Source organism: Coturnix japonica, chromosome 34 (assembly GCF_054131305.1).
Source record: "Coturnix japonica strain WE chromosome 34, WE-NBRP24, whole genome shotgun sequence".
Lineage (NCBI taxonomy): Eukaryota > Metazoa > Chordata > Aves > Galliformes > Phasianidae > Coturnix > Coturnix japonica.
In genome coordinates this window covers 4,435,507-4,453,841 of record NC_140696.1, presented here as the reverse complement: position 1 = coordinate 4,453,841, position 18,335 = coordinate 4,435,507, and the positions used below count along the sequence as shown (strand labels likewise).

Here is an 18,335-nt window from a genome sequence, read left to right as displayed (position 1 = left end):
TCTATACAGCAGAAGTGATGTGTTTCACAGCTTAAGAACTTCTGGCCTATAGCTGCGAAGTAAAAGGAGTCTAATCCAGGTCATACAGCATCGCTGTATAAGCCTGGCCAAGCACTACCTGAATTAAGTGTCAGGCTCCCTCAAAAAGCCTCACTCCTTTCTATTCAAAAGCCTGAGTACTGGCTGTGAGAGGCTAAAAATCAATCAAGTTCTCTGAAACCCTCTGATGGCTGCTTCTAAAGCAGTATTGCTCCGAGGCACAGTAAGTGCTCTGCTGCAAGGTGAATCTTTGCAAGGGGCTTAGCAGATGAAAGCATGCTGCATGTAAGCCTGCTGACAGGAGGCTTACCTACTAAACTGGAGCTCTGTGAAATGGGATGGTTTACAGCAATGCATTTCAGCCTCCCCCCCACACCTCTGCATCCCTCAAGCTACCAGCTGTAATAGCCTGAATATCCCAAAGCTCCCAGAGGATGCAGAGTCGATGAAGTAACCTGAAAGCCTCCAAGTGAAATACAGTTTCACAACTGAGTCCTCTGTTCCCAGGAACCAGCAGGAAGGCAGGACAAGGAATCTGCCCTGCATCTCAGATAAGGAAGAAGAGGGACATCAGAATATCTCCTCTCCTCCTCCTCGTGTTCCTGAGCATCACAAGCTGGTGACGCAGCCACATGAGGTCTGTCAGAACTCCTCTGCATTCAGAGATATCAAGGCACAGCAGGGTTTTACCTAATGATAAAGCACTGATCCAGCAGAGACTGAACTGATCAGGAAATGGAGAAGTGAGATCCAAATCCTGCTTTGCCCTGCTGTTACATCTGGTGTAAGATCACTCCTTGTGAAGTTCCACTACTGATCTGCATGGATGCTCTCATGCCGAAAGCTGAGAGCTGAGTTCTCAAAGGGGCAACATGCAGATACCTTTGTGCCACAGCAGCTTGGAACAGAGGGCCAAATGATAAGAAGAATTATTTATTCTCAGTGATGGTTGGGACTCTGAATGTAGTCTACCTGCTTTCTGTGATATCAAACTGCCTCTCAGAGGCTAACACCCAGAGGTAAGATATGTTACATTACTATAGGAAGCTTAAAATCACCCTGCTCTCAAGCTCGTCGATTGCTCTAAACTCTTCCAAGCTTCAGACTGCCATGCTGAGCAATGGCAACAACTGAGCATATGGGCAAAGAAAGCCAGTTCATCCTCTGAGGTCTCCCCCTGGTTGCTGGCCCCAGGCAAGGCAGAGGAGGTGTCTGTCCTTCTACATCCCTCTGTTCTGAAGGAGGGAAGCATAGGGTACATTCCCCTTGCTCCAAAACCACAAAGTGCTCTCAAGATCAGTCTCCTTAGGATTAAAAGAGTAAGAATGGAAAACAAAAAGAACATCCTTATCTTCACTGACAGAACACCAGGACTTCAGGGAAAAGGGATGAGAGCTTTCCTTCCAAACAGCTTTACCCCTCTACAGGGCAGAACCACTGAGCTGGCACACCAGGTGCAAAAGCAGCTTCTCAGCTAAACACAGAGAGAAGAAATTCATCTTATTCCAGCTGCTTGGTAGCAGCCTGCTCTTATCCACCAGAGCATCTCTAAGCACGCTGTAATTAACAACAGCCCATCTTCAAAGGAAGGAACAATGCTGGCGCATGAGGAACAGGGCGGCTGCTATTTCCATTCACAATAGCTCTGCCGACAGCAGCAAATCTAGCAGCCCAAGTGGAAGAGAGCTGCTCTTATGTTGCTCTTCTTGTCTTCTGCAGCTCAGAATCAGTGCTGGGCCCAGCAATCAGCAGCAATGATATAAGGAGGAAGGTTCAGGGAGGACATGAGTTCTGACTAAACATTAGCCATCTTTCCTGTGTGACAAAGGAGCTTTGTGCCATTCTGGTTAAGCATCTCCAACATTAGTCCATTTAATGTTAAGTCCAACTGACTCATTGGAGTTCAGGGGAAGCATGGAAGTCAACTTCTCCTCACGTCAAGGGGAAAAGGGACATGGGAAAGGAAGGTGCAGTATAAGCAAGTCCTGAGTACACTATTGAAACACTGAATTCCTCCTAGCTTCTCAAACAGATCCCCGAGATACAACATTGGCAATAACCAAAGAGGTCTGTCTTCCTTCCAGATCTTTGCACAACTTCCTGCAAACCCAAATGGCAGGCAGAATTTCTTGTCTCTGTCTTAACTTATTCTCTAATCCTTTTGCAAGTCCTCGATTTTGATCCATTGAGGAAACTCTCATTAGATTATGCAAAGGTAAAACAAGCCCCACAGCCCCAGAATTACCAGAATAAGTTACTGCACAGACTATGGGGCTAACTAAGATACAGGTCATAAGAAGCTGGGGTATTTTAGATGTAGCTCTTCTCATTTCTTTAATTTTGATTAATAAGGCCATAAGAGTGCTTCTTTTCTCCCAGTACTGTGCCCTATTGCTCTCCATTCCCATACTTTCCACTTCCATGCCTCCACCTTAGCAGTTTGTCTCCTTAGATTGCATACAAGGCTGAGGACTGATTTCCCCTCCATCCCAGTAGCCTAAACTCAGCATTGAAGCTTTGTCTGTGTTCCAAACCTCAATGCCACAAGGCAGAACAAATCCTTGGTTCAAGCACAAGCAGACTCATGACCTTAGACTTCATGTAGAAAACAGAGCTGAAAGCAACTTATATCTTTGTCTCACGATTAGGGAACTGTATGTACGTACATCTCAAGGTCTCCAGCTGCCTCCATCCCAACCTTACCCATGCTGTGAGTTACTTTAAGTCAAGTTGCTTGAGAGAACAACTTTTTGGACACCAACTCAGCTCTACCACTTCTCTTCATACTCTTATGGTCGTGATGTTTCAGTACCTGAGCAACCCACAAGCTTAATCCAGCACCTCTTATCTATTTCCTATGAGGTATGAAAAATCACTCAAATGATTCATCCAAACTCACCCGTGATCATAGGGCAGGAAGCTAAGTCTTCCTAGCTTTACTTTTCCCTTCCATGACACCAGAAAATACCCACACAGCACACATTTACAATGAAGACAAATCTGCACAGGCTCCCTCTCAGCATTAGCAACCAGGTATGACGCACACACACAACTTACATGACTTTGCAGAAGGAAAGCTTTTTCCTCAGGGAAGACACATGCAGATGGCAGACCTGCTTCACTGCTGTGCTGCAGGACACCTTTTCAGGGTGTGGGTTCTGGACCATGACTGTGCTTCACAATTCAACAGCTCACACCTCAAGAAACAGAGCTGCTGGTCGACACTGAGCGCATCAGCCAGCAGAGCAAACATTGAATCTTCTCTGAAAGAGCCCTCGGGTTGGAGCACGATCCTTGGAATCCCATCACTGAGCACTGAACTCCATGAGCAGCGTTCCCTGGTACCATAACCCACAGTAAGAGCATGCAGGCTAAGATCTTGATTATGCCTAGTCCAGGTATCAGTTATCCTCAGCTATATATTCCTCTCCATTCTTTATTTTAAATCCCACAGTCCACATAGCAACTCAGCATCCCTTTATTCCAGCTGGGGTAGCTTCTTTTAGCCCTCTTCCAGGCACACTGATGTGGATGCTGATCTTTGCTCTCTCTCTCTGCTCTGGTCCTTGTAGTGCACCTGCCTGCAATGCCAAAGGCAGCAGGCCAAGAGGAGGTGTGCACCACATGACTTTTTGTTCTTCTTTCTCCTGCCCTTCTCTTCAGCTTTTGTCACCACTTGCAGGACTTATGAAACCTCTTAGTTATTTTTAGTTAGAATTCCTATATCATCAATTAAACAAGCAAACACAGCTGACTTGAAATTAAATCTAAGGTTGTGAGAATGTTGCAGGCTCACCATCACTCTGGTCTGAGATCTGGCAGCACTCTTACAAACACTTCCAGCCACAAAGATGCTCTCAGCATCAACCTAAGGGCTCTGGTTTAATCTACCTATGAAAGCTGGGAATGATTTGGAAGTGCCTCTTCTTGCCGTACTCAGAAAACCCCCATCTGAGAGTTAAGGAAGCCTAACTCTATAAACCTGTGAAATCCTAGGTCAAGTAACACAGCAGCTTGCACTATGTATATAGAAAGTCCAGGTATAATCTAAGTACCCATCTGCTTTGCTGTCAGATTCTTTATTTACCAGTTGCAAACATTGCTCCCCAATAGTCAATTACGCCAGGCTCCACAGCACCAGAGAGACTGATAATTGGAGGGAAACATATGGAAGAGAAGGTTAGCTGCATCTACTAAGTACTAATTCAGAGTCAAATTCTGCTGGGATATTAATTAGCTCCCCAGGGTTGGGATGTTCTCTCAAGTGGGAGATTCCTCAGATGCTTCTTTAGCTGTTACCCAGTTCTTACTCAATCCTTTGGTCTCTGACATCAGTGGGGGGTCTGAGTTCAGGGAGAGTTTGCCCTGCTGCAGTCCTAAGAAAGGCCTTTGGCCTCAAGGATGGCTTGGGTGGGTAACTGAGTAACAGAGCAGGAACACAGCTCTTCTCACTGCACACATGGAGCACAAGCCACATCGCAATGCTTCTCATGAAGCACTCCAATCAGCTTTGCTGTGATCCACAGTTGCAACATTAAATACAGCATAGTCACAGCATAAAAAAATAATATAATCTAAAATCTAGACCAGGGTGTTATTAGGGAAAGGGACCTGCAGGAGCCAAACCAGGACAGAAAGGCTCAAGGCACAAAAGAAATTGAAGCACTTTCAGGCTCACGAGATGAGCTACAAGATACAGCAAAACTCTCAATCATATCTCTGGGCAGAGTAACAACAATAAATCACACACAAAAACAAGCATTCATTTTTCAGCAGCTTCTATGCCAGTGATGCATCTTACAGCAGTCATCAATCAACCCTAAGCACAAGAAACTTGAGTTTCTTCTTGAACATCACAGCTGCTACAGATGAGCTCAGATCACAGAAATGAGAAGGAAGGGACCCTCAAAGGCTGCCTGGTGCCACTCTGCAGTGCACAGGGATACCCACAGCTCCAGCAGTGCTCGGAGCCCCATCCAGCCCTACCTGTCGTCACGAGTGTGAGGGCTCAAGAACCGGGACGAGTCGTCATCGTGGCTGCTCTGCTGGCTGCTCTGCTGGCTGCTGCAATAGAAGACAAGCAGTTAAGAGAGATTTCCACATTAGACACTTCAGTTTTAAAGCTAGACCGAGAACAACACAAGGTTCATCCTTCATCACACTAAGGGTGCGGAGAGAAACTAAGGAAGGAAGTTCATATCTGATGTACAGCAGGCATGAGTGGTTTAAAGCTTCTTCATCTCATCTAGTAAAGCTTCCCTAAGTAAGAGCTACAGGAGTATATAAACTAATTCATCACACCACCCCAGAATGGTTTCATACAGCTTCACATTCAACTACCACCAGTGTCTGGGCAGCACCACAAGGCAGCCATTCCTCAAGCTGAAGTGGCCAGGAGTGACTGCTCCATTTGTGGTGGAGAACTGCAAGCTGAGCCCACAAGATGTCACTCTTCTCCTGTAAATGGGTCGGGGGTTTCTGCAGTGTTTTGTGGATTTGCTTTTTCTTGTGTTTGGGTTTTCAGTGCTATTAGTTTCCTTTTTGTTTTTGTAACAGCCCTGCATGAAGTTGGACTGTTTCTCTTCCAGCAGCCTCCACCTGCTCCAAGGCCTCAGAGCTGCTGCTGCTCATTTCTACTGCTTACCTCCTTGCAAAGCTTCCCTTCCAAGCCCTGAACAGTTCTGATTCTTCCTTCAGACAACAGGCTGCAGCACATAGAGCAGCTGCCCCAGGGCTGGCTTCCCTCCACCCAGCCTGGGTACCCACCTGTGAGCCAGGGCAGCACAGCCCTACCACAAACTGTGCAGTCCCACCCAGAACACAGGGTGCTTTTCCCTGACACCAGGAGCCACAAAATACATCATCCACCAATGATAACTACACCTTCCTTGCTTCCCCACTGCATGCAATGTGGTTTTTCCATCAGAGCCAAGGCAGGTAAACATCATGGCATGCAGCAAGAGGGGAGAGATTGCATTTGCTGTTCCTGTACCCACATACTCCATCATTCATTTCCCAAGCATTTCATAGCAGAAAGGACAACTCAAGAGCAAGAACTTTTTATTGGCTTCAAGCTGTGAAACAACTTCTTACCAAAAACCATAACCAAGAACGTTCTCTAAACCAAGGGATAGTTTAGAAAGCCAGCACTGTGGTGAGATCTCCATGAACCCAAAGCATGCAAGGAGTTCAGCAGCCCTCATTATATACATTTTACATACAAATATTCACACACTCCGTATCTTCTCATTTATCCCCAGATGGAAACCCTCCCAAAAAAATCTTTGCCACATCCATTTTGATTAAGCAGACAGCAGAACTTACCAGGAAGAGAAGTCCAATATAATACAACCCAAGTACTGCTCCTGCAATGCTGGCAGTCCCAGATGAACATTTACTACAGTCATACAAGGTGTACCTTCAACCCTTCCACGCTCACCCACTCACCTAAGCTCAAGAAGTCCCTCAGGTTAAGGTTTAAACTTTAATGGGATACAGATATTGCAACACCTTGCCCTCTTGTCACCAGCCAATGCTCAAGACGCTCAGTGTTAGGAGGAGGGGAAAAAAAGATAGAACAGCACTGAGAAGTAATCCAAGGGGAAGTTTTACACATAGGCATTGCAATTTTATACTAAGAGCAGTTAAAAGCAAACAGCTCCTTATTTCATTCCAAGGCACTGCAATGTTACAACTAGAATTCATAAGGTTGTTTCTCAAAGCCCCAGTGCCAACAGTGAGGCTCTAAGCATCACCTAAGACCCCTCAGCACCTTCTCAAGCAAGAAGCACATATGAAGAACAACATATGAACTGTTTTCAGGCAAGCATCAGTTATAGGAAAGGCCCTATGTCAGAAAATGGCTTCTTCCCACTGTTTCAGTGGTGCAGGCAGTGCTAAGCTCCTACATACACTCCTTTATGTTTAACAAACAGCCGCTCTTTGGCTCTCACTATCAACCACCAAACAGTTTGCGGAGATCCAGTTGGTAAACAGCCATAAAAATTACACAGGCTACTAAAAACTACCTGGTGTCCTAAAATATTTTATAGGATGGAGTTTATTCACTTGGATGCACGCTGCGTGCTGACGGCCAGAGCTGCTGCTGCGGCTCAGGGCTGTGAGCAGTGCGTGCATCAGTGGAACACATCAGCTGGAGCACAGCTTGATCTCAGCTAGCAGCTTTTCCCTGGAGAGCCCTGCGGAAATCCGGCCATGTGATGGGGTACAGGCTGCTGGGCTTCAAGATTATAATAACTAATTGCTGCACAGGAGTCACACAGTGCTCCCAGCACCTGTTGCAAAGAGCCAAACCACTCTGCAGCAGTGGCAAGAAAGAGCTGAGTTATCAGGAGTGCAGTGGCACAGCACACTGTGACCATGTTGGGTTTTCTCCTTCTGGACTGGAAAAGGAAATATACCATTTGAAAACATCATGTGTTTTCCATTGTAAAAGGGACAGATTTGAAGCCCACTCCATTTGAAGGGTGGAGGTGCCATGCTGGCTTTGGTATGCTAATGCCAACTAATCCATCGGCTGAGGTGGTTTTTAGCCAGTCAGCACTTCAAAAACATATCCAAGGTTAACAACACCATCACCTCCATCACTCCATCAGCACAGAAGTCTATTCTAGGTATTTCTGCAAGAAGAGCTATCGCATACTCAGAGAGAAAAGCAGTACCTACATTAAAGCATAAAGCCATAGGCTGAAGGGAAAGACAAAGTTAGCCCACACTAAGCTAACATGAAGATTAATGCAGTGCTAACTTCCCTACAGAGAAAGCATGCTGTATTTTTCAGGCCCTTCATGACAGGTACATTGTTCCCTTCAGACACTAAAAGAGGAGAGAACTACACTGCATGATGCAGACACCAGCTACACCTGCACAGTTCGATAAGGTAAAGCTATTGCTTCATGTCTACTCAATAACTCGCTGGACATCCATCCTGCTGCACTGACAAGCCCTTGGGAGCCTTGGAATTATTTATCCTCTACTTTTCAGCCAAAGTGCAGAGTAACTTTCAGGTCTGGAAAGCAACCAAGAGTTGAATTCAGACATCTTGACACACAGATCCATGGTGTCCATCATCCCCTCATTGTCCCAGTGCCAGCAAGAGAATGAAACAAAAACAAGCCAACAAGAAAACCCAAACCAGCAAGTACTGAGCATCAGCATTCCCTGTCTGGGTAACCCCAGCTGAGATGTCACTATCTTCTCTCCTGAAGATCTCTGCAGGACACACCACAGAAGTCAGTCCCACCACCCAATCTTTAAGCACAATTTCCCCCGCTCAGACAAGTCCTTTTTGCTTGCCCTGCATTGTTTAGAAAAGATACAGGGAAAGCCACAATGAAGGACTGCGATGCTGTTTCCAACACACCCACTGTTTGCACATACAACGATGCCATTTAATCCGCCATCACCAAGTCCAACCCATTGTATTACCCATTCCAGCCACTGGGTGAGGACAAAGTCCTCAGCGGAGCCACACCAAGAGCTCAGCAGGCCCTACCCACTGCAAGGGGCTTTTTGGGGAGCGGGGAAGGGAGATGGCCACCAACATACCTGCTCTCACTGCACTCCTTCTTCTCTCTGACACGCAGCCACTTCCGCAGAAGGAAGCGCTTGCGACGCGGGGAGGCACTGGGTGTGGAGCAGTTGGACCAGGGAGTGTCCTCATCACTGGAGGGGGTGATCTCAATGGATGGGAGCTGCAGGTATTCCTTGCTGGAGGAAGGAGAATCCTGCTGATAACTGCCGGCCTCCAGGCTCTGCTCCTGCACATTCTTCATCCGCCTCATCTTGAAGCGCTTCCTGCGCAGGGTGGGGGTGGATGAGCTGGACCAGGCACGGCTGCCCTCCACCACCTGCTGCTCTGAGACTTGCAGGGCAGGGAGCTGCAGGGTTTCTGTCATATTGGCAGCTGGCATCAGGTGCCCTTTCTCCTCCTGCTCCCACCCCCAGGCACGCTAGCTCTGATCTCAGTGTAAGCCACACCACAAAGCCACAAGTCGCCTTTCTGCTCCCTCACCCAGTCCAGCACCAGCCCTCCCTCTCACGCAGGCAATCTCGTGTTCCTCAGGTGCTTTCATTTAACGAGCAGGGGGTGGGGAAGAGGGGGGGGTGTTCAGGACTGACATGCCACAAGGAAAGCCAGTTTCAAGTTTCTTTTGTCCTTCCCCTCTCCGCCAAACAAGGTTCCTCCCCTCCTGGTCTCTGAAAGCAGCGGGTTTAGCACCAGGACTTGCTTGCAACAGCTTGGCTCACTATCAGATTGTTCCCCCCTCCCCTCTCCCCCTCCTCTTTGCTTTCTGTCTTCTTTGCCTAATGTTGGTTCAGGTATAAACTCTCCTGGTGCTGTGCTGGGGAACTCAGCTGTGGTCTTCTTAAGTGACGAAGCAAGTATGGAGCGGCGTGGAGCTGTGAGGAGGTCAGAGAGAGACAAAGAAGGAGGGAAGAAATGATACTAGATAATATCAGGAGGAGGAGGAGCAGCAGCAGCATGTTCTTTTTCAGTAGCGGGTAAGACATGTGCAGGCAGCTGCTCCAAGCATCACCGCACTCATAATCCCAAGGGACAGGGTTTATATTACCAAATATGCTGCTGCTGTAAATCAACCGAATGACAAGGGTACAAAGGAATAATAACTTTCTGTAGAAGCCAATTGGACAGGCTTTCCCCTTGTCCCACCTTCGTGCTTGGACAGCCCACCCCGTGCAGGGAGGGGACAAGCAAAGTCAGGCTTCCACAGCCTTCTTGCAAGGCTAGGATTTGTAGTGCCCATTGACTGCTCACAGAAAGGGCAGCAAAGGACAGGGATTGAGGAGAAGCTGAAGAGGCAGTGGCAGCAGGTGGCACCAGAATTGGGAGGCTGGCTGGTTTTCTAGCTTAGATTCATGTAGGTGAAAGCTGACAAAAGGGAGTCCTTGCAGGGCAATGCTGCTTCCAAAATGGCACAGTGGGTGATGAACGGTCTCAAGGTCCAGGAACAACAAAGACACCACAAAGACAGTTAAACATGCAGGACAGATTCAGACTAGGATAAACATACATGCTACGTGGAAGATTCAAGTATGCTAAGGAAGCAAAACCAGGGCTCATGCACTGGGAGGAACAGCGGGATTGGGACTAGCCTTGCAAAATTCAGCTGATGAAACCAAGCCATTAAGAACAAACACTGCAAGTGATTCACCATCCAGATCCTGTATTCCTCAAAAGCTCCTGGATGAAACTGCATCCAGATGGATTTTTAGGGGAGAGTGACAGAACTGAAGTACTTCAAGAGAGCAACTACAATTCAGCTGCCATGAATTCTAAGCACGCTGTCAGAACAAAACATCCCAGTTAATCTGACACAGCTTTAATTTTCACTCAACAGCCGGAACCCTTAAAAAGAAAAAAGCCCCACTGATTTCAGGTTAAAAACAATATTTCTGTTGACCCAAACCAAAATATTTTGGTTTGCATGAGCTGCCTCGAAGTTTTGCTTGAAAATAAACCTCACTTGAACTTGGAACAGAAGAAACTGTGGAATCTGGGACATATGTAACTGAATGTGTCCAAAAAGGGAAGATTTATTATGTCAGGAGCAAAGGGGGAAGAATCCCTAAATCCTGCTTTGTAGCACTGCCCTTTTTTTGTGCTCTGCTTCTCCTTTATGTTACTGGATGAAGCAAAGCTTGAAATCAACATCAAGAGCTTCGGCCATCTGGGTACCAATAGGCCAAGCACCATCAGAACATCTTCCACAAACACCCCACTTAAAAATATACATGGAATAAAACAGTTAAATCTCAGACTCAAATAGGGAGCAACCTGCAATCAAGTACCCGAGCCACCTGTACATACAGAACATTATCAACCAGCTGTTAACTCACAGAAAACCCCTTTCAGTGCATGGCCACACACCTGTGTCTCTAAGAGCACTCAATCATTGCTAAATCTTAACCAAGAGCAAATACCTGCAACTGCAAGGGTTGGGGGGGGGCGAAGGAGGGGGGGTGCTTTCCTGTTTTATTTCTCACATAAAGATGGTAAGAAAAGAAAGTGTTTCCCCTTAAATCCCACCCACACCCCATCCTCTAGAAGTACTTCCATTCCTCTCCAATGGAGCAAGTAGATGAGCAGCCCTTAGTTCCAGAAGTTTCTTCACCCTCTGGCTCACTAAACCCTACTGGGAACCCCCTCAGCAAGATAGAATCCATCCCTACTCTGCTCACAGAGTGGCAGTGCCAAGGGAACCTGATTAAGACAGGGTACACACACCCTTTAATTCCAAGTGCTTCACTGGTTAGTAAGCAACACTTATTTGTTCTCAAACATCCTCAGGACATTCTTATCAAGCAAAGAGGATGCCGACCACCTGTCCAAGCCTCTTAGGAAAAAAAAAAAAAAAGCAGGAGCAATGTAATAGGAGAGACCACTCAAGCACCTGACCCACAAAGTGAGACATAGCACCAAGGATCAAGTGCTATTTCTGTGCAAATCACAATGACAGCACTATTTAACTGCTTCCACGAGAGCCTCTGCTGCTGCAGCAGGACTCTGCCCCAACTGAGTGAGCACAGCAGCAAACAGCTCTCAGTCCTACAGCTTGATCAAGGATATTGTGGGATATTTCCTACCCAAGCATTCTGGACACGTTTCCAGTGTCTGTAGAATGGGACTGATAAGAGGAATAAAGAAAAACATCCCCAGAAAAGCTAAAAATCTCCTCCCTGAGTTGAGAACATAAACTAATGGCAGCCTGTATTCTTTGGCAGCCCTTCCCACGTGTTTTAAACAAAACATCATCCCCACCAGATGAATGCAGAGTGTCAGTGCTATGAAAAAGGTATATATTTATCTGCATTTATTCTTCCATCTCAAGAGTGTTCTGCAAGAATAATCACATTGTGACAGTACAACATATCCTTACACCAGAACTGACTGTGACATCCTTTGGCCTTTGAATTTGAATGAGATATTATACAACTTAACAAATGCCAAACTCGTGGATACATGCGAGGAGCAGCAACCAGCTGACCATGCCTGACTTCAGTGCCCTGCAAAGCTGTCCCTTTAACACAGCACACCAGCCAGCAGTTGCTCCCATCTGAGCATATTTTGGATACGTGATACCAGATACCTGCATGTGTTGTTCTCTGAAACTCAGGCTCTGCCTTACAAGACAGATGCCACAGATTTCACAGGCTGCAGGGTGAGAAATACCAGCAACAGGCTGACCTCAATGCATTACAAAGCAAGATGGAGGCAGTCTTGTAGCCCCAGTCACTCTCAGGGAAACCAATGTCTGTTAGAACAGCCACAGTGCAATGGAAGTCAACATGTCCAATTTGAGATGACACAATCTCTGCCACGAGAAACATTACACTATGACTGTAGCCTGGATTATTTGCCACCAGATTTCACATTCTTTAAGCCTTTACTTTGTGCCAAGGCTTTGTCTCATTACACCACACACCTCATTGTGAAGTGAAACAGCTGGATTGCAAGTCAGCAAACAAATGGCCTTAGAAATAAAACAGCGGCACATGCATCATTCTGCCCCATGTAAAGCACAGCCTATATGTGCACTAGTTGCATTACCTATGGTTAACATGATGCTGAAATTCCATGCCCATCTCTGCCTCATTTGCTGTCAACAATCCACCTCTACCAGCAGCAGCTGAAATGAGCAATAACAAGGGTTGCAACAGGCTTAACTGCATTGTATCCAAACTCTCCTAGGAGAATCATATCTATACAACTTCTGGGAGTGCTTTATTACTTTATATATAGCTTGAAAGAGGTCTGATCCTGATGGTGCTTTGGGCTGAAAGTTACCTTGTACCTATTTCTCTCTCACCTCCTGAAAGAAGCAATTCTCACAGCAACAGGAACTCTTAAAGACTCCAACCCGTGAATTATTGCTAACAGTATCACACAACTGGAGGCATTCAAACACAGCTGCAAAGCCCAGGTTCTTCAGTCATCATCCAGAACCCCAGCAACCACCAGCCATAAACAGCACAGCAAACCACCTGTTTCTTCCAGCAGTGAGACCACACTTTTATAGCACTTTCTATCCAAATTGAAATGGATAGCTGAGCCAAAGACCAGCAAGCAAAACACATGGAATTGCTGTCATGACTTTGCAGTGATTCATCAGAATATGGCAATGGAGCAAGAGAACAAGGGCCTTTTCCTTGGTTTTCTTTTCCATTTAGAACTGGAGCAGATCATCATTTAGCACTGCCTACCTACACTGCTACAGAGCATCACCAAAGGCTCACTCCTCCTCTAGCATAGGTTAAATGTGGTCCCACACAAAGCACAGGTGATGGTTTGAATAAGTTTGCATTGGAGCTTGGCATCTTTGCTTTGCATTGCATACATAGCACACAAATAAGTGACTCTGTCCAAATTCCTTGGATTTCCACTACCTGCTCAGCACTTTCCTAACGGGTCACAGCTCACAGCACACACCATTAATCACAGAGCAAGCCTGTAAGTACAAAAGGTCTCTGAACAGTACATTCTTTCCTACTCAGCTAAAATATCTGCTTCATTGGCTCGAGTCAGTCCAGTTTGCTGTATTTAACCCAGACCCACACAAAAAGAAACACGGTAGAAGTTTCTCAGTGCGCATTTGGGAAGACACAAAACTGCCTACACACAGCTGTGACAAATCCTCCAAGCCCTCTTTAAAAAATAATGAGCATAGCTAAGTTTTATTTGCCCCCAAGAAATGGTCGTAACTCAAAGGAGAACCCTGAGTGCTTTAGCCAGTACTGCATTGCTCTTCATGGGACAGCCAGGCTCCAGAAGGACTTTAGTCCTCTCAGCAAGCAGCGATGCCCACTCTGATGCCCACACACAACTGCCAAGTCCTTTTTCCCATCTCAGCTGGAAGAGCAAAAAGCAGAATATTGCTTTACCTGACAAAATATTGAGGAAAAGAATGCCTGCAGGAAAAGAAATAAGTACTTCCTTGAGTCTTACTCTGTGCAAGATCAAATGGAAACTCCAAAACTAGCTCTGAAATCCTAATAGCCACTGAATGACAGAAGGACAGGAAAGGTTTTCTGCAACTAGTAAACTCATTGTACAGCTAGCGTAAAGATTGCTTTAAAAATACCACTCCTGTCCATCACCTCAATTATCCCCAAGTTCAGCGGTGAGGCTGCTAGAAGCTCATTTCCTCAATTAGACAAATGCCTGAGGAAAACTGTCATTTCTCTTCACAATTGTCAGAATGGAGCTATTTGGGAACCACTTCAATGCTGAAAAATGTCTCCTCCAGCTGACTTTGCCATTCACACTCAATCCTGCACTTAACTGCTGACATTGAGACAAAGCAAGGCCATTTCCCCCCACACACAGCACAACCATCACACTTAGCATGTAATGCTGATACAATTCTCTCTCCACTTGGGTTATAAGCCACGAAGTTGTTTGAGGTGAGGTATATTTGCAGCCACAAAATTAACTCATGTTTCTCGCTTGCATAACAGCAAGCGCATACATAAGATGGTACATGCACCACCAATGGGTAGCAATTATTTACAGTGAATGGACAGGGAAGGTTCTACACAGATCAAAACCACCATCATATGCAATGAATGTCAGAGCAGAGATGCCACATTTATCACATATAATCATAATGCCTTGAATATGCCCCTCAGGCACAAGTTTTACCTGAGTCTGCATGTGCAGGTGTGAAATCTCTGATAAACACCTCCACAATCCACTGGCAGGAATGTAGCTGATTCCATACGTCTTGGGAACAGTCACTGCAGATCATTTGGAGACGTGACGGATGCCACCCACTCTTTTACAGCTGCATCTTCCCAGCAGTGTTTCTGTCATTACGTGTTCATTTGCTAAGATTAGTGATGCCTTGGTTGCAATTGAGGAGGTTTACTGCTGTGGTTTAATCCAGCAGGCAGCTGAGGTCTGAAATCAACTCCATCCCAACTGAAACCAAGGCAGTCAGTCACACCTACTGATTTAAGCTGGAAATAAGTTAATTTTTATACATACACACATGCAGAATTCCAGGTACCACAGATTCCCTGTGTACAGTGTACAGCCCTGCAGAGCTGAGCCCACCTGATCTAACAGAGCTGGAGGTTCTATGGTCTGTCACCCATAGGAGTGACTGCAGTGCAAATCAAGGATCCACCTGAGGATGGTGAATAGAAGATACAGCTCCTTTCTCTCTTGATAGCAGCTAAGTTATGCATTGAAATCCCACTGCTCTTCAAGAGGAAATCTGATTTGGTGACAGTTAAGAAACCACAAGCTATAAAAACCCTGCTGACCTCTTCATATTCCTTGGGAAATTCAGTCTGAAGATTGCACTGTTTAATGAGTTGATATCTCAGTTAGCATCTCCAGTTTTATTATCACACTTTATGCTGATTATTCTCCTACCACATCTGAACTCTGAGAAGCTGTGAATGAGAGGAAAATACCCTCAAATTAAGCATCACGCTGGCTGTTTTCAGATGACCCCTCTGCCTTATGAAACTCACTAGGAGCTGTGAATAACCACTGCCACACACTTAATATAATCTTCAGCAAAGGGCAAGTTACAAAATGGAAGGACACGAACCTCTAATCAAAGCTTTTCTAAAACCAGAAGCTGAGAGAAATGGTTTGTGGTACCATTACATGAAGCACTGGCAGCATGAAGAATAAACCTAAGAAATAAAAGCTGCCATATCTAACAACAGCAAATTACAAGCTATCTGCTAATGGGGCTACCCCACTTTTTCCATCATCCCCCCTAAAAAGAGGCTTTATGTGCCATCTAATTCAATTTAACAAGACAGCTTCTTAAATTCACATTATGAGACTGTTTTTCTCAGTGATGAGGCACCTGTAGCAGACCTCTCTCTTGCCCTGAGGTTTCTCGATGCATCTTGAACATCCATTTTCACACTCTGGGTTCACCCTCCTGCCTCTCCACGTCCACAGCCCAACAGATTCTCTTTAGCACAAATAGGGCAGCAGCACAAGCTGCTGGGGGAACCTCTACCAACAGGGTCCTGCTGCTCTCTAGTGGCTACAAAGTTGCAGGCAGGGTTACTGATTAGCTTCAGATAAAGCAGGTTCTATGGGGGCTGTAAGATGGCTCCTTGCCTCCAGTATCCTTATTGACATAGAAGATACTATTAATACAACGTTGCAAGTGTTTTATATGCTTAGCTGCTACTATTACCAGACTCTTTCATCTCTAGTCAAACATTATCTTACCCAGAGCCCACAGTTCCCTGAGCCATCCACAAAAGATCTCTCAACCCTTAACAAATCTGTCCATCATTGGACAACAGCACAAAACCCTACGAGATCAGATTGCTGTGCCTGCAATGAGGATGCAGAGAGATCTTCAAGCAAGCCAGACATGCCTGCTAAAGTCAGCCTTTCTCCAAGAGCTGGGTCATTAACACTGTTCATCCTCTTTGGATACTGCCAAAAGAATTTCCTTGCCCTTATGAGGTTTGCTTTTCCTCCCACATTCCAGTTGCTCATCTTATATTCTTTGAGATCAGCAGTTTCACTGCTCATACAGACACTAAGGCTTTTCCCTGTGGGTCCTGCTGCTGAGTACAAGATGTTCTTAAGTTATGTCAGGTTTGCTTCCAAAGGACAAAAGCTGAGGAGCAGGTGCTAACAGACCATGGACTGAATTGTCAGAGGAGGAGATAAAAAACAGCAAAGTGTTTTATCTATATATCTATATGGAATTTCTTCCTTCCTGGGAGGATATTTGTAGAGGAAGCTGAAGGACCCAGTTGTGTGCTAAGATGTTTTGCTGGCTACATGCACAAGACTTGACACCCAAACAATGAATTATATAGGACAAGCTGGCCTTTCTTTCATATACTTCTGCTAAGCAAAGGAGAACTGAAGGCAAAATTCTGGTGGAATGTGAGAGCAATCACTGAGACAAAAGGAAAGCAAACCTGGACTTTGGCATCTGCCACAGACTGAGATGCTCTGCAAAGTCAACCAGTACCTGCATCTCCTATTCTGCCCAGTCTATCAAACCTACAAACCCAAGGCTTCTTTTGGGAACAAGCTGTTCCTGTATTTCAAATATTAACCACTGCTAATCTTAGAAGCATGTTTCGAGTGGGAAGGGATGCAGGCAGGATGTGTGAACATACGTGGGGGAATAGCATCATTCCCAGATATTTCTAATTGGGACTCCTCACTCACAGAAGGAGATTTAGTTTTTCTACTGAAGGCCATTCAGTAGTTTTTAAAGACAAGATACAAGCAGAATGGCTTCTGTTCCTCAGGGCTGGATTCTACCTATGGTAGGATGAAAGAAAACCCCAATCCTAGCAAACAATGCCATCACATTTGGAAAAGAATCTGAAAGCAGGAATAGACAAAAACCTCTGGACCACGAATTGGATTTCATTTCCAAAGTTGACTCTTAGTTGGAAAATTATTCAGCCCGGAGTCAGCATTTGAGTCAATAGCCTCTGCAGGAATGAATACTCGCAGCGTCTATTCATTAGTTATAAATACACCTGCCATTCATTCTTGCCCGCACTCAGTTCTACTCCCACTTCTCAGCAAACCTGTATTAGTTTGGAGTGAACAATGACAATTATTAGATAAGAAAAAAAGCTATTTCTGGGCCTCTCATCAGCATGCCTTGGGCTAACCTGTACAACAGCACCTTTTTAAAGGTGTCAGAAAGAAGCCTGCATTAAATAGCAAAGAAAAAAGCCCCAGCAAGTGGAAGTGAGGCATGAGATAAATGTCTTCCTTTAATACACTGGGATCTGGCAATTATCTACTTTGGATGAATCAGTTTCTCTGATGCGAATCACATCCAGTAATTAAATCTAAGGCACAGAGCTTATGTAAGTACTTGATTTGGGTCTAAAATAACGAATGGACTTTATAATTAGGCATAGTTTAAAGAGTACTGATAGCAGTAGTATGGCTGCCAATGGCCAAACAATTCCTGAATAGTTCTCAGAGTAAAGCATTCTGTTTAAATCCTAAATGTGCACTAAGAAGTAAATCTCTGGAAGAGGGGACTGGAGATGTGTCACTTCCCATTGGGATTTCATCTGCCCCCAATGAGAAGGGCCATGAATTTCTTACCTTACTTAAGAGATGACATCTGTTGCATCTTTCATCTTTATATGGAGATTTCATATCCCTGTGGTTTTCAGTTGTGCCTTGGTTTAACCACGTTGGATTGCATCTGATGAGCATTAAGCATTTAAACTACATAAAATTACCATCGGAATCCTACGGTACAGCACAAGTAATTAACACT

At 45.4% G+C, this 18,335-nt stretch overlaps 1 protein-coding gene across 10 annotated transcripts in view; it reads right to left on the bottom strand.

Annotated features, from left to right (window-relative positions):
- The window catches only part of GRAMD1B (GRAM domain containing 1B), a 96,516-nt gene that overhangs the window by 62,543 nt on the left and 15,638 nt on the right, over positions 1-18,335 (bottom strand). For 3 of the 10 annotated variants that reach the window (XM_085526132.1, XM_085526134.1, XM_085526133.1), the window contains exon 2: positions 5,026-5,103. In XM_085526132.1, coding sequence (XP_085382258.1) covers positions 5,026-5,103 — 78 coding nt within the window. Of the gene's footprint in view, positions 1-5,025; positions 5,104-8,607; positions 9,494-18,335 lie in introns of those variants that run through there. The other 7 variants (XM_085526124.1, XM_085526148.1, XM_085526123.1 and 4 more) reach the window with 7 other exon arrangements.